Genomic DNA, 12,035 nt, shown 5'->3' on the forward strand with positions numbered 1-12,035 from the left:
TCGCCTATAGTCTTCTTGTGACTGACTGGCACATACAGATGCGTCTTGTGTGCGAGTGTGTGCGCAGTTGCTGAGAATCAACATTTCGAGAACGTTCGGGGTTTACGGCTATAGATTTGGGTGCGCGTCTGTGGAGCGGTTACTTTTCGGTGCCAAGTTACCGGCGCTTTTGACTTGTCAACGAATTTTTGTGGCGACTGCTTTTTTTTCTGCTTCGTTTATTATGCAACGAGAAATAGCACTTGCGAAAAGTTAGGGGTAGTTTTTTTTATGAGGTGACAAAATAACCGGCGATCAAGAAGTTCTTATACACTTATAACAATGTTTAATTTAATCTATTTTGTTTGTTTTGGGCATAGTAATGAGCTATCGCATCAGATCTCAATACTTTTTGTCAAAAATATCGGGTATATGTATCGCATTAAAATGTGAAAACAATAGGAATAAAAGGTGGCAATCATTACCCTTTTATAGATGACACAAAACGACTCGAAACATTGCCAAATTGGAATTTTGTGACTTGAATATTTAAAAAGGTGAGCTTGTCAACACAAATTTGAATCTACTTTACACCAGTACAAAATGCAAGATCGCTTAATCACGAATCATTTCGACGCTTTCCAAATCCTACTTCCACAAGGGTCGCATTCTTGTCAGCATTTCGAAAAGCACAAACATGTCAGAAAAATGATCGACCGCTTCTTTGAATGGCGAGCAGCGAAAATTAAGTGAGTCATGTTTTAACATCGGGAGTTGACCTTTTGAAACGACGGACATGGGTCTCTTGAGTAATACGTAATATCGACATATCTTGCATAAACAGTGCGTGATACGTTTTTCGCGTTAATCTGGAAGATGATTATAAAGATGCTGGCCAATTTTTCACCATAATTTATAACTTGCCTTATATATTTACTGGCCACTTTTGAACTGGCCTACAAACTGTGAATTGATTAGCTGGCCGTTTATTCTAAGTTTATCATCTACATGGGCTATAAAACAACTAGTTTTACATATGTCGTCCATATTAATTGACATTTTGCAAGGACGCCATCATATATAATATAAGGGTCATTTAAAAGTTAACCGTCGTTGTCATTTTCATTTATAGGATGAGCCATATAACATCTAGACGTAGACCAATACGCCATATAAGAGGTATTACATTATATTGACTACTATTTTAAACCATCTTTACATTAAGTGAACCCTGTATACACAGTTTGTATTCGAGCAAAGCATGTCATCGTGGCAAATAGTAAAGCGCTCAACAATACCACAAATAAACCAGCCAATATAGTCGTCGTTTATACAAATATACACGGCAACGAACCTTAAGTGTGCCCAAACGGACATTGCAAACAATGCTGTGAAAAACGACAAAAAGACGAGCGAATGAGTGCCGACCTTTGGGTCAATATTGCCCAAGCCACTCTGTGGGTTGACGAATACAGCTGGGGGTGGGGTCATGGGGGTTGGGGGTGTTTACACCTGGATAACAAAGGCTTTGCTCTTTGCGATCCCTCATAAGCCACAGTATATTTACAGAGAAAATCCTGGTGTGTTTTCGAAACAAACACTCGACGGACGAACGCTAACAAACCAAGGGGGGATATTGTAACGCGCCAAGTCTATGTTAATCACAGCCAATGCATTAAACGTGTTAAAATATGAGAAAATTTCTATCGCACGCGTTCAATATTGGTTGGTGCCTAAAGGTGACAATTGATTCAACTATACAGTTCAGGCCTGACCATGCAGAATTTTTTATTAATTTGGAACCATTATTGTCGGCTGGACATTTAGGCGTGTCACTGGGCCCAAATATATTTGCATTACGTTTGAGGGTGACGCATGTGACTTATATCAGACCCAAATATTGGCTGTGTCGGTTTTGATGTGCCTTAATTACTCCGTTTACCGCTTTGTTAAAAACGCCACGGTTCGACTTGTTTATGAAGGATACAATAATGACAAAAAATGCAAGTTGTGAAACGAATTTGGGATATTAATTCGATGGTGGCAGGTTATGTAGACTTTAACTATACCATGGTTAAGGAATGACCATAGTCATTGCGAGGGCTAACCTTTAAAAGGGGCTAAATTAGCGCTCTTTCGACACGGTCTTGATTCAAGGACAGGACGGACAGGCGTGAACGAAAAAATGTTTGCCTTTTGTTGAAATCGAGAAGTGGATGATAACCGACGAAAATTCCACGCAGATGCGCCCATAGCTTTTTGAACAGGATGCACTTAATTGAGTCAATTTTCCCTTTTCGCCATTTCCAGTGGGCGTGACCATGCGATCGCGCCAAATCTGACTTGGGGCGGATTAAGACCCCGAATTTGGGGTGACGCCGTACCCAGGGGGTGACCAGGGGCGCTGACAGGCCCCAGTTGGCCACCGTGACCGCGCCGCGTCGGGTTCCAGTTGGCTTGAATCACCCCCTTGGCGCGATTAAGAAATTAGGCCAAAATAAACCTTCGATTCTCTCTACTGTTTGCGACTGGCGGGAGGAAATAACGTCGACGTTACGCCAAATCGTTGTCGTTTGGAGTCATTCGATTTTTGAGGCGAAACGATGACAGACGTTTAGCAAATTCTTCTTCGTAAGTCTTCTTCGTAAGAGTTTGAATTTAAAATTTTTTTTGGAGGTAAATTATGTTTTGAATTCGAGGCTTGACGGTATAATGGTTCGTTTTTATCCTTGCTTTTCAATACTGGGAAAAACAATTGCTAAATTAATCGTTTTCGTTTGGCCAATTGTTACATTTTATACCAGTTTCTAAAAGTGGTGCCATAATTTTCGTCGAAAATGAAAAGTATTTACGTATTGCAAGTTTGAGATCGGTTTCATTTTTAAATTATGTGCCAGTGTGTTATATATTTACCACTCTTTTTTTAGTGTTTCGCCACAAAAACACGGAAAATAAAATCTGTATATGAATTCCAATCGGCCACGCTAGCTTCCAAAGACATAAGTCGCCGAATTTCAGGCGAAAAAAACAGAACTGAGAGCATTTTGAAGCGGCCAGGTTCCCACAATTAAGCGTCGCAATCAAAAATGATCGAAAAACAATGAATAAAAAGTCTTCCGTCTTGCCAAAGTGAACAGGCAAAGGCACTCGCAAGCAAAACAAAGCGGTGATCTCATATCGTGTCGCTCAATCACAGTTAGGAGACCGCCTACACTTGCAGACAGGTCGAAAGGCGAATGGACGGACAGGTGTTTACAGGGCACAGCGCACTCCAAGTAAGGCTATGTGACCGCCACTGATAGAAGCAGCGCTTTCAAGATGCCGACGGGAACAAACAAGATAAAAGGACACGAGACGACAATAATCCCCATTTCTGGGAGGTCTAGCTTTGCATTCGCTTAAAAATAAACGCAGCGGCTTTTGGAAAACGATTTTTTTTGACACATCGTCTACATTTTTAATTTTTTGCCTTTAGTCCCCATTTCTGGGAGGTCTCACGTTGCATTACCTCTCCAAACAAAATAGAAGTTATACAAAAAATACAACATATACTAGGATTCGATATTCTGGATTCGTTATTCTAGATTTAAAACCTAATATTCTAGAATACCTTGGGATTCTACTTTAAACAACATCCCTATTTAAGACATAATAGTTGTGTTGGAAATTTGAAGTGATTACGTCACCTGCCCCACACACCCACACAAAGTGGGATCTGTCATTCCATGCGCCAATCACAACAAATGTTAGCGCCGTCAAAATATTTAAATTGGGCCACCGGCTGAGTTTTCAAACGCCGTCTCCTATGATCGATTAAGACTACAATAATATAAGGCTCGAAATTTGTCGTTTAGGGACTGTAACTTGGCCTAGCCAATGCTACAGCATTTAGTTGATCATTACACAGAGCAACAATTGTGTCAATGTGTTACATTTGTATACCATTAAACAATAAATGATTTGATACTATTCTTGATACTATTCTGTTTCTATCAAGCTGTCAAATACTTTACAGTTCTGTAAAAACAACCCAATAAAAACTCTTCTTGTTCGGAAGAAACTAATCCTGTTTGGGAGAAATTATCTGCATTTTGCGAATATAGAAACGGCCCAGTAAAGCGTACAACAGTGGACATGGCAAAAATAGTCTTAAAATGCTGGACATATCGGCTTTGACATTCATTTCCAAGTAATGCATAATACAAGTAATACACCTAGCCTTAAAATATAAAAAAATATGTGAAAACTGCAAATACAGTTTAACAAAACCAAAAGCCTACAAAAACAACGTTATTCGGCAATGCAATCAAAACTTGTCAAACTTCACAAAGAATATATTCAAAACTGACCTCGTTAAGCTGCTGGACCTGGGCGGTGCTGAGGGGCGTCCTGGCCTCCTGGGCCATTTGGGAACTCCGTTTCATGACGCGTGCCGCGTTGCTGATCTCGTCGCTACGCAACAAGCTAGAATCGCTGCTGTCGCTCAGGTCACGTGACAAATCCTCGACTGCGGTGCTGGGGCTGATTTGACCTGTTAAATGTTGTTGCGTTTTTTTAAATGCTATCACTGTTAATATGCGCCACGTTTTTTCTTCGTTTTTTTATAATGTTTATTTTTTCAAGATAAATTTTGCTCATCAATGTCTTTTTTGCACATTGTTTGAGATTTTAGTTTTAGAAGATATCTTGGGATTCTATCTTCAAATGTTGTTGCATTTTTAAAAATTGAATCATTTTATAGTTCGAGGTTTCATGTTGAATATTCTTTTTTTTGTATTGTTTTTCTTCTGATAAAAAATTCATTCAATATGACTCTTCGTTTTACAAAATGACTTTGTGTCTTTAAAAATATTTTGTGTAATTTTATATTTAAAAAAATAAATTTTCGTTTTTGATTGTTTCGTTTATTTGAAAAGAGGCCAACAGTTTTTGTTGATAATATAAAATGAAAATTTCTTAAAGATGACTGTATGACAACATATCATCGTTTAAAATGGATCGAGAATTCGTTTGTTTTTTATTGAATATGTTATGCTTTTGGTCGATTAAACATCCAGTCAGTCTCATGCCTTTTCCATACGATGCTCATTAAAATGCACTCGAGCGTTGAAAACGCGTGGCGGCATTAAGAGGCCGATTAGCTCGTTCGAAAATGCAAACGCATATGTCCAATGAGCATCGGTAGGTGGGCCAATATACAAGGCCACTTCACATAAGGTAATATCCATTTTATGGGCAATTATTTAGAGCGGAACAGTTCTAAAACGGCCTGCTGTTTTTTGGTACACCAAGAAGGAAATCAGCCACTTTTAAAAATGGCAACCTGTAGCGGCTTGAAGGCTAATTTACATATAAGCTTCTAGTGTGCAAAACTAAAGTGCAACGAGGTGACGCGTTAAGTAAAGCAAGGTGACATAGATAGCTTATATTGCACAGAAATGCCCGAAGCTTCGTTTTTATGCCGAAACAATTGCACCCAATATTTAGCAAAAGTAAGGCAGGCTGAAATGCCGAAATTCTTAAATTTAAAACTAATCAAAGGCTACACTCTAAGGGTTCTTAAACAAATTATTTGCTTTATCGTGAGAAAGTTTTTTAATACATTTTTAAGTTAGGAAACGCTACTTCTGTTTATCAGAAATTGGGGATCTTCCATGATTCGATAAATACCAAACATTACTATCGTGTGGGCTAGTAAAACTGTAAAAATCGGCTCAAAATAACCCCAAAAACAGGGGCTTTCAAAAGTGGCCCCTTATAGTGACAACAACAAGATGATTCGTACCTTGCTCTAATCTCTGCTCGAGGTCGTTAATCCAGGTGAGGCAGCGCGACATGTCAGGTCCTTGGCTCGACCAATCCACCTTCTCCGTGAAGCGATCGATCTCACAACGCCACTGCGCCTCGCCTGCAAATAAAAAGCGAATAAAATCGATGCGAAAAGACGCCAGTTTCGCCTGTTTGTCGCCGCGTTTAGGGTGATTAGACTTATTCCCAACACAAGAAATGTAAATTGGCAATCAGTTAAACATTTTCTTATTTTTTTTGCCAATGAGAGGTTATATCTAATGTTAAAAAGCTATTTGAAATAAAAAATCTATTATGTTGAATATTTTTTTTTTTTTTTGCCTATGTGAGGCTAGTCTGATGATAAAAAAGCTATTTGAATCGGTTACAAGAAAATAATTGTTTCACACTAACCGTTAAAAGTAGGTTTACTTTTAAGGCTTGGCATAACCAGATATTCCTGATATAAGCAAGCACATGACGAAAAATCACTTTTAAGATAGTTAACGAAAAAAGTTTGGCCAGTTTTGCACTTGAATGCAAGACCAATTAGCAAAGCGTCCTTAACTAAATTGAACCTTCTGTAACTAAAGTTACGACAATGAGAAAAATAGAATTTGACGAGTAAAACAGCCTTGTGTGTGCAAAACTTTGAGTATAGTCAAAAGCGTTTCGGAATCACAAAACCGTTAATTTGCGGTATGCGTGCTGCAAACAACTCATCGTATGGAGAAAGATGTTAATACACTTAGCCCAAACGAAGACAGCGTCGTCTAAACACACAGAGTGCGTCGGCAGACTGCTTTTGATTGACGTATGTTTGCTTAACGGTCTCGTTCGAAATGGCGCAACCCTTTGGCAATATGGATATTGGCGCTAAGAAGTTGATAACATTGGAAGGTCTGAGGGACGTTTGTTAAACAAGGCCCGACACACCGTTCGACTCATGACATTCAACCGTACACAAAAACACGATACGGACATCGTTCGTAACTTTGCAGTGTGGAAAACGCGACAGACTGTTAGTTGAACACGTGAAACTGTTGTTAGACATAACCGCACGACTAGGACAGGGAACATTGTTGCGATGATGTAAGGCATGGCTTCCCAAACTGTGGTCCGTGGGCATTTTGGAGGTACGTTGACCAGTTTTAGGGGAGGGGACCACGAAGCCCTAATTAAAATAACAGTGTATTATTTGATAATGGGAAAAAAAAGTTTTGGGAAAGAAAGGTTATTTTAAAAAGGATCCTTTTTCTTGATCCAAAAACATTTTTGGAGCGAAAAGATTCGATTTTTGGCCGAAAAGACATTTTTGGACCGAAAAAAGTTTCAGTATCCTTGTTTAATGACGTTAATTTATGACGTACGACGTTATTTGCGTCAATTTCTGACGTCATCCCTGTAAATGCCATGCCGACCATGATCCAAACAAACCAATCTGTTTTCAAGTGTTCCGTGATGTATTCATTGTCTTTTACCTTAGTGCGAAATCGCACGAAAATTGTGCGAAAAAGGGTAGCAGCTTTCGAAGTTGTTCTACAAATTGGCCACATAAAAACTGCAACGACAAAAACGACATCCTTGCGCTGATTTGTTTTACAAACCGGCCGTTATTTCCCGCCCAATTAACACCGTAGGGAGGCGTCGGGTCTGTTCGGATTCGTAATGAGGCAAAAGCTCAAAGGCGAAAAAGCGAATTTCGCCGCCTTGTTTTGAAAAGGCCAGGAATTGATGGGCACATGGGAATCGGCCGCCTGGTTTACTTTAAGGTTAAACTTGTTTTCCTACGTTTTCGACTGTCAAGTAGAAAACGGGAGTTGAAGTCTATGCGAAGCAACTGTTGTTTTTTCAAGTTGAAGGCCGCGGCGACTGTCAATTAAAAACAACGGCGCTCACAAAACAAAAACGACGGAGTTCGAAATGAGTGCCTGTCGCAGATTACAGGGTTAGAAATTGTCGCAATTTTTTTTCTAGCTTTGAAAGACGTCGCGACATAATGTCATACATTTTTAATCATATTTTTTACAAGAAACATAACCCAAAACTTGTTTGGACTACAACAATAATTCACAAAATATGTAAGTAACATAACAAAGTTGTGTAACCCAAACAAAACTCAATATTACAAATATTTTCTTAAATAAGGCAAACAGTGAATAAAAATAAGAAACAATAAAACTCAAAGTTAAAAAAAACGAGTGAAACACAGGATCAGAGATTTTTTAAGGAATATATATTTCGCCTACACAGGATACACCCTTTTATAAAATAAAAACTAACTTCAATAGGCATATTGCTTATGTAACCTGTACAGTGCCCCACTTGGTATTTTTAACATCGCAAACATCTTACGATAACTAGCCGACCAATGTAACAAAGAAGAAGTAGACAGGTAACATTTACGTATGTTGGCAATTAGCATTTCCAACGCGGCCATATGGACTGCCATAAAACCTCCATGGACCGTTGGTAGTTTCGCATCGCAATTGGCAAACCACCTAATACCCAAGACATCGCTAATTGATCGATTGACTGATATTTATTAGGCAAGCATCAAGCAACTGCTCAAGCGACTAAATTTAAACTGGATTATACCCGCAAAAAATTACGTAATATACAGCCATGACTGTATGGAAAGCACCAAGTCGGTGACAAACAATGTTAAGCTCTCGTGTCCGCTTGAAGTTAAACAGCAGTGGGCCGGAAGTAATTAAACTAATACAATTAGCACACTGATATCACCGATCGATATTTTTCGATCGGCCCGCTAAAATTCGCAAACAATCAAACCGAAATGACGTCACGGAAGGCTTAAGCATCCTTAACACTTGTATAGGTTCTTAAAAGAGCTAAAATTGAATCGCTAGACAAATTTTGAATATAACCGGAAAACAAAACGGTATAAATGACATAGTCATCACAATTAAAAACCTTATTTTAATTGTTTTTTATCAGCGCTTTAAAAAAACACAAAACTTAAGCCAGACATAAAATAATAAACAGATTCAAAGACGATTCATAATCGTTTAAAAAAGACATTTTTAAAGACTTGTCATTATGTAAATCAATTCAAATGCATTAAAAGACTTATTCAACCGAAGATTTAAACGACATCAAAACACTGAACTAAAGAAATAGAGGCTGTTTTGATTGATATTCCGACTAGAAGCATTATTATATCAATATATTTAGTCTGACACCAAGATACGAGCAGCTGTCCAAAGAAGCCACGTCACTCTTATAACTTTCAAGTTTATTTACATTCGCACATACCTCGGACTCCGTTGGGACACGGCATACTGCTCACAGTGCCGGCAGCAGTCTGAGGCCACGAAATTCCGTTTTTCTGGCCAGGGGGGCAATTAAAGTTGGTCGAGGCGCCGGCGGACGGCTTGCCCCCCGGACGGGCGCTGGTGGTCCGGACCGGGATAAAGGGGGGAGGGGTGTGGGGGGCGATTGGGGGCCGACGACGGGTTGTGGTGCTGATGGTGGACACGGTGGTTGTGGTTGTGGGTTTGTTCGCTGTAACGAAAAGCAAGTTTGTAAAAAAGTTCAATGGTTCCTTTTAGCGTCCGTAAACATGAGATTTAAAGAATGGCTTAAAAAAAGGGTAGTCTGAAGATACACTAAAAATGCATTTAAGATTTCCCATCAGTTGCAATAAAGGTAGAAGCTCAATTTTAGCTGCAATGTTATTGAATTAACGCAAATAACGTATCTCAAAAAAAGACACTTTCTCTTCCACAAAAACCTTGTTTTTCAGAACCCCGAATTTTGGTTTGAGTTTTAAGATAAGTAACTGAAAGAAATTCTTGATAATCCCTTGAAAGCGACAATGAAGACAGTTATAACCACATACAAGAAACAAATATTTCAACAAAATGCAGACAAATAGTTAAAAGCTTACAGCCATTTAGAACCCCGGCAGGCAAAGTAGCGTTTGCCACAATTTTTGTCCATAAAAACTCCACGAAGTTAATAAGAGCAGCATTACTCCCCTGACATATAAAACCAGCTAAAATTATTCAAAGCTCACCGTCTTCCGGCATAGGCAGGCGAAAGTGCAGCTTATAGTAGACCGCGTTGCTCCCGGTAGCGTCCCAAGCATACAACAGCTGTTCCCTAGGGTTGTACTTCAGTGAGGTCAAGTTGTAGGCGCGGAAGGACCGGCCCCGGGCTAACAGGCCGGCCGCCAGGGGCGCGAAACGGCGCTTGGGCGGCGCCGGGGAATCCCCAGCGCGGAGCCCGACCGGGTCCGAGGGGGAGAGGGCTCGGTTCCGGTCGAAACCGATGGTGACGTGGTGCCCCTGTCTCTCGGCCACGTTCGTGTTGTAAGTGTAGTCGACGTTGCCGCTCTGGTGGCCGACCACGTATAGGACGCCGCAGATTAGAAATGTGTGCATTGCAGAGTTCTGCTTGAAGCTTGTCGTCCAAGTTTTCTGGAAATGAAGAGGGTAAAGAATTGAAGATTTTCGTGTGTGTTGGGTAAGTGGGTTTTTGTTTCTCTGATTGCTGTTCCTTTTTCGCTTTTCTTATTGATGAAATATCCTACTTCTAGGTGACCATATACTGTAGGACTTTTGCAATAGGTTTTGCTTTATGTGTAACAACATTGGCTTTATTTCAAAGATTTTTTTACCCTATTTTTGGGTAGTTTTGTCCGATTTGTAAACCTATGCTGATTTTAAAGCAGTATTGCCCTGTTTCAACCAGACCTATAGATAAATGTTGCTATGTTTTACCAAACTTGAAATACTGGTTGCCTAATGTCACCCAAAGCTACATAAACTTAAACAATGTTATGTCAGTTTAATGATTTTTCTCACTGATACGCAATTCCACAAAATACAATCTCAAAAAAAATACGTTAACTAAAAAAATTAAAATTAAACCGTTGAACCAACAAACAAACCTCAATAGAAAGCGTGTCCTTATTGAACTTTGCAATCTCAATCAACCCTCCGCCATTCTCGCCGTAAACTGCCCACAGTCCCTGTTCGTCGGCTTCCAACTTGATTTGCGCCATGCTGCCGTGCATTGAGGAACCGGGCTGGTGTGCAAAGCCCGGGACAGCACCTTCGCGGATCCGGAGACGGGCCAGCATGCTGTACTTGACGATGTGGCGGCTGTTAGCCTGTGTAGGATAAATGAGAATGTTTAGGGTGGCTTGGGGTTTAAGTAGCGGTATTGGGAATGTCTGAAATCAAAGTTTTGACTTGGAAGCATGTAGGAACAAAATAAGTTATTATTTTGATATGACAAGACAAGGTTCTTTTTTAAATGACTAGACGAGTTACTGTTTTAAAATGTTAAGGCCAGTAACTCTGTAAAATGACAAAACTAGGTGCTGTTTATATGACAAGACTGATAGTTTTAAATTACAAAACCAGTATAGGGTCTGTTTGTAAGAATCTTCGTGGCCCCGTTACTGAAACTCTAACCCTTGACCTCTTGTTTCTCAAATTACTGTTTTTTTTTTATTTGTTAAATTGTTGCAATGAAGTTTTACAAATCTAAAACGACAGTAGAATCAGTGAAAAAAACATAGCTCAGCTTGAACTTCGTCTGAAGTGCGAAAAAAGCCAGAAAATGCCAAATAAACACGCCGGTGACGCGACTTGTTTTACTGGGACTATACTCGACATCTAACTACATAGACTGAAAACTGACTGAACGTTTTAGTTTGTTGAGAAATGCAGTTGCACTTTAACGCTATTCTCTCAAGACCAGTTCATACGTCGCAAAAGGCACGCGCGTGTGAAATAGACCACGAGCAAATATAATTCGCAGCGCGGTAGCAATTTGCTGCAAGGTATAGCTTGGTTTCGTGTGGGTTCAAGTGCGTAGGGGGTCCGGCCGTTTAACCCCTAAAAACCTAACAAGTTGCACGTGCTTAGTTTGCAAAAGAGCCACAGGAATACAGGACCTTAGGTCAAAATACCTGTCATCGCGCGGAATTTGGGAATAGCTTGTGGTGGGGTAAGGCGGCCTCCGTCGTCGCCAAAAGGCACTTAGCAAGGCCGTGAAAGCTATTTTGCGTGCTTTGTTTGGCCACACCACGCGAAGACACTTTCTAGAGGTGCGCTAATGCACCGGCGTATTTATGCAGGTTGTTGATATTCAGGTGGGCGAATTTCGAAAGCAGCGAACTTTCTTTGTTTAGTATACGCCAAAGAATTTATTTTTTCACATGTTTTTTTTCACGTCTTTTCACCATTTTTTTACAACGCTGGTGTGAAAAGAAGAGATACAGTCGGTTTTAGGTG

At 39.9% G+C, this 12,035-nt stretch overlaps 1 protein-coding gene across 1 annotated transcript in view; it reads right to left on the reverse strand.

The window, feature by feature from the left end:
• LOC146164999 (adhesion G protein-coupled receptor L2-like) overlaps positions 1 to 12,035 on the reverse strand; it is a 60,591-nt gene that overhangs the window by 32,265 nt on the left and 16,291 nt on the right. Inside the window, exons 7-11 of the mRNA XM_083380904.1 lie at positions 10,682 to 10,903; positions 9,806 to 10,208; positions 9,043 to 9,291; positions 5,765 to 5,887; positions 4,329 to 4,510 (exon numbers count right to left, since the gene is read on the reverse strand). Of these exons, the coding sequence (XP_083237030.1) occupies positions 4,329 to 4,510; positions 5,765 to 5,887; positions 9,043 to 9,291; positions 9,806 to 10,208; positions 10,682 to 10,903 (1,179 nt within the window). The remainder of the gene's footprint in view (positions 1 to 4,328; positions 4,511 to 5,764; positions 5,888 to 9,042; positions 9,292 to 9,805; positions 10,209 to 10,681; positions 10,904 to 12,035) is intronic.

This window comes from Ascidiella aspersa, chromosome 2 (assembly GCF_963924565.1).
Source record: "Ascidiella aspersa chromosome 2, kaAscAspe10.2, whole genome shotgun sequence".
NCBI classification, from domain to species: domain Eukaryota; kingdom Metazoa; phylum Chordata; class Ascidiacea; order Phlebobranchia; family Ascidiidae; genus Ascidiella; species Ascidiella aspersa.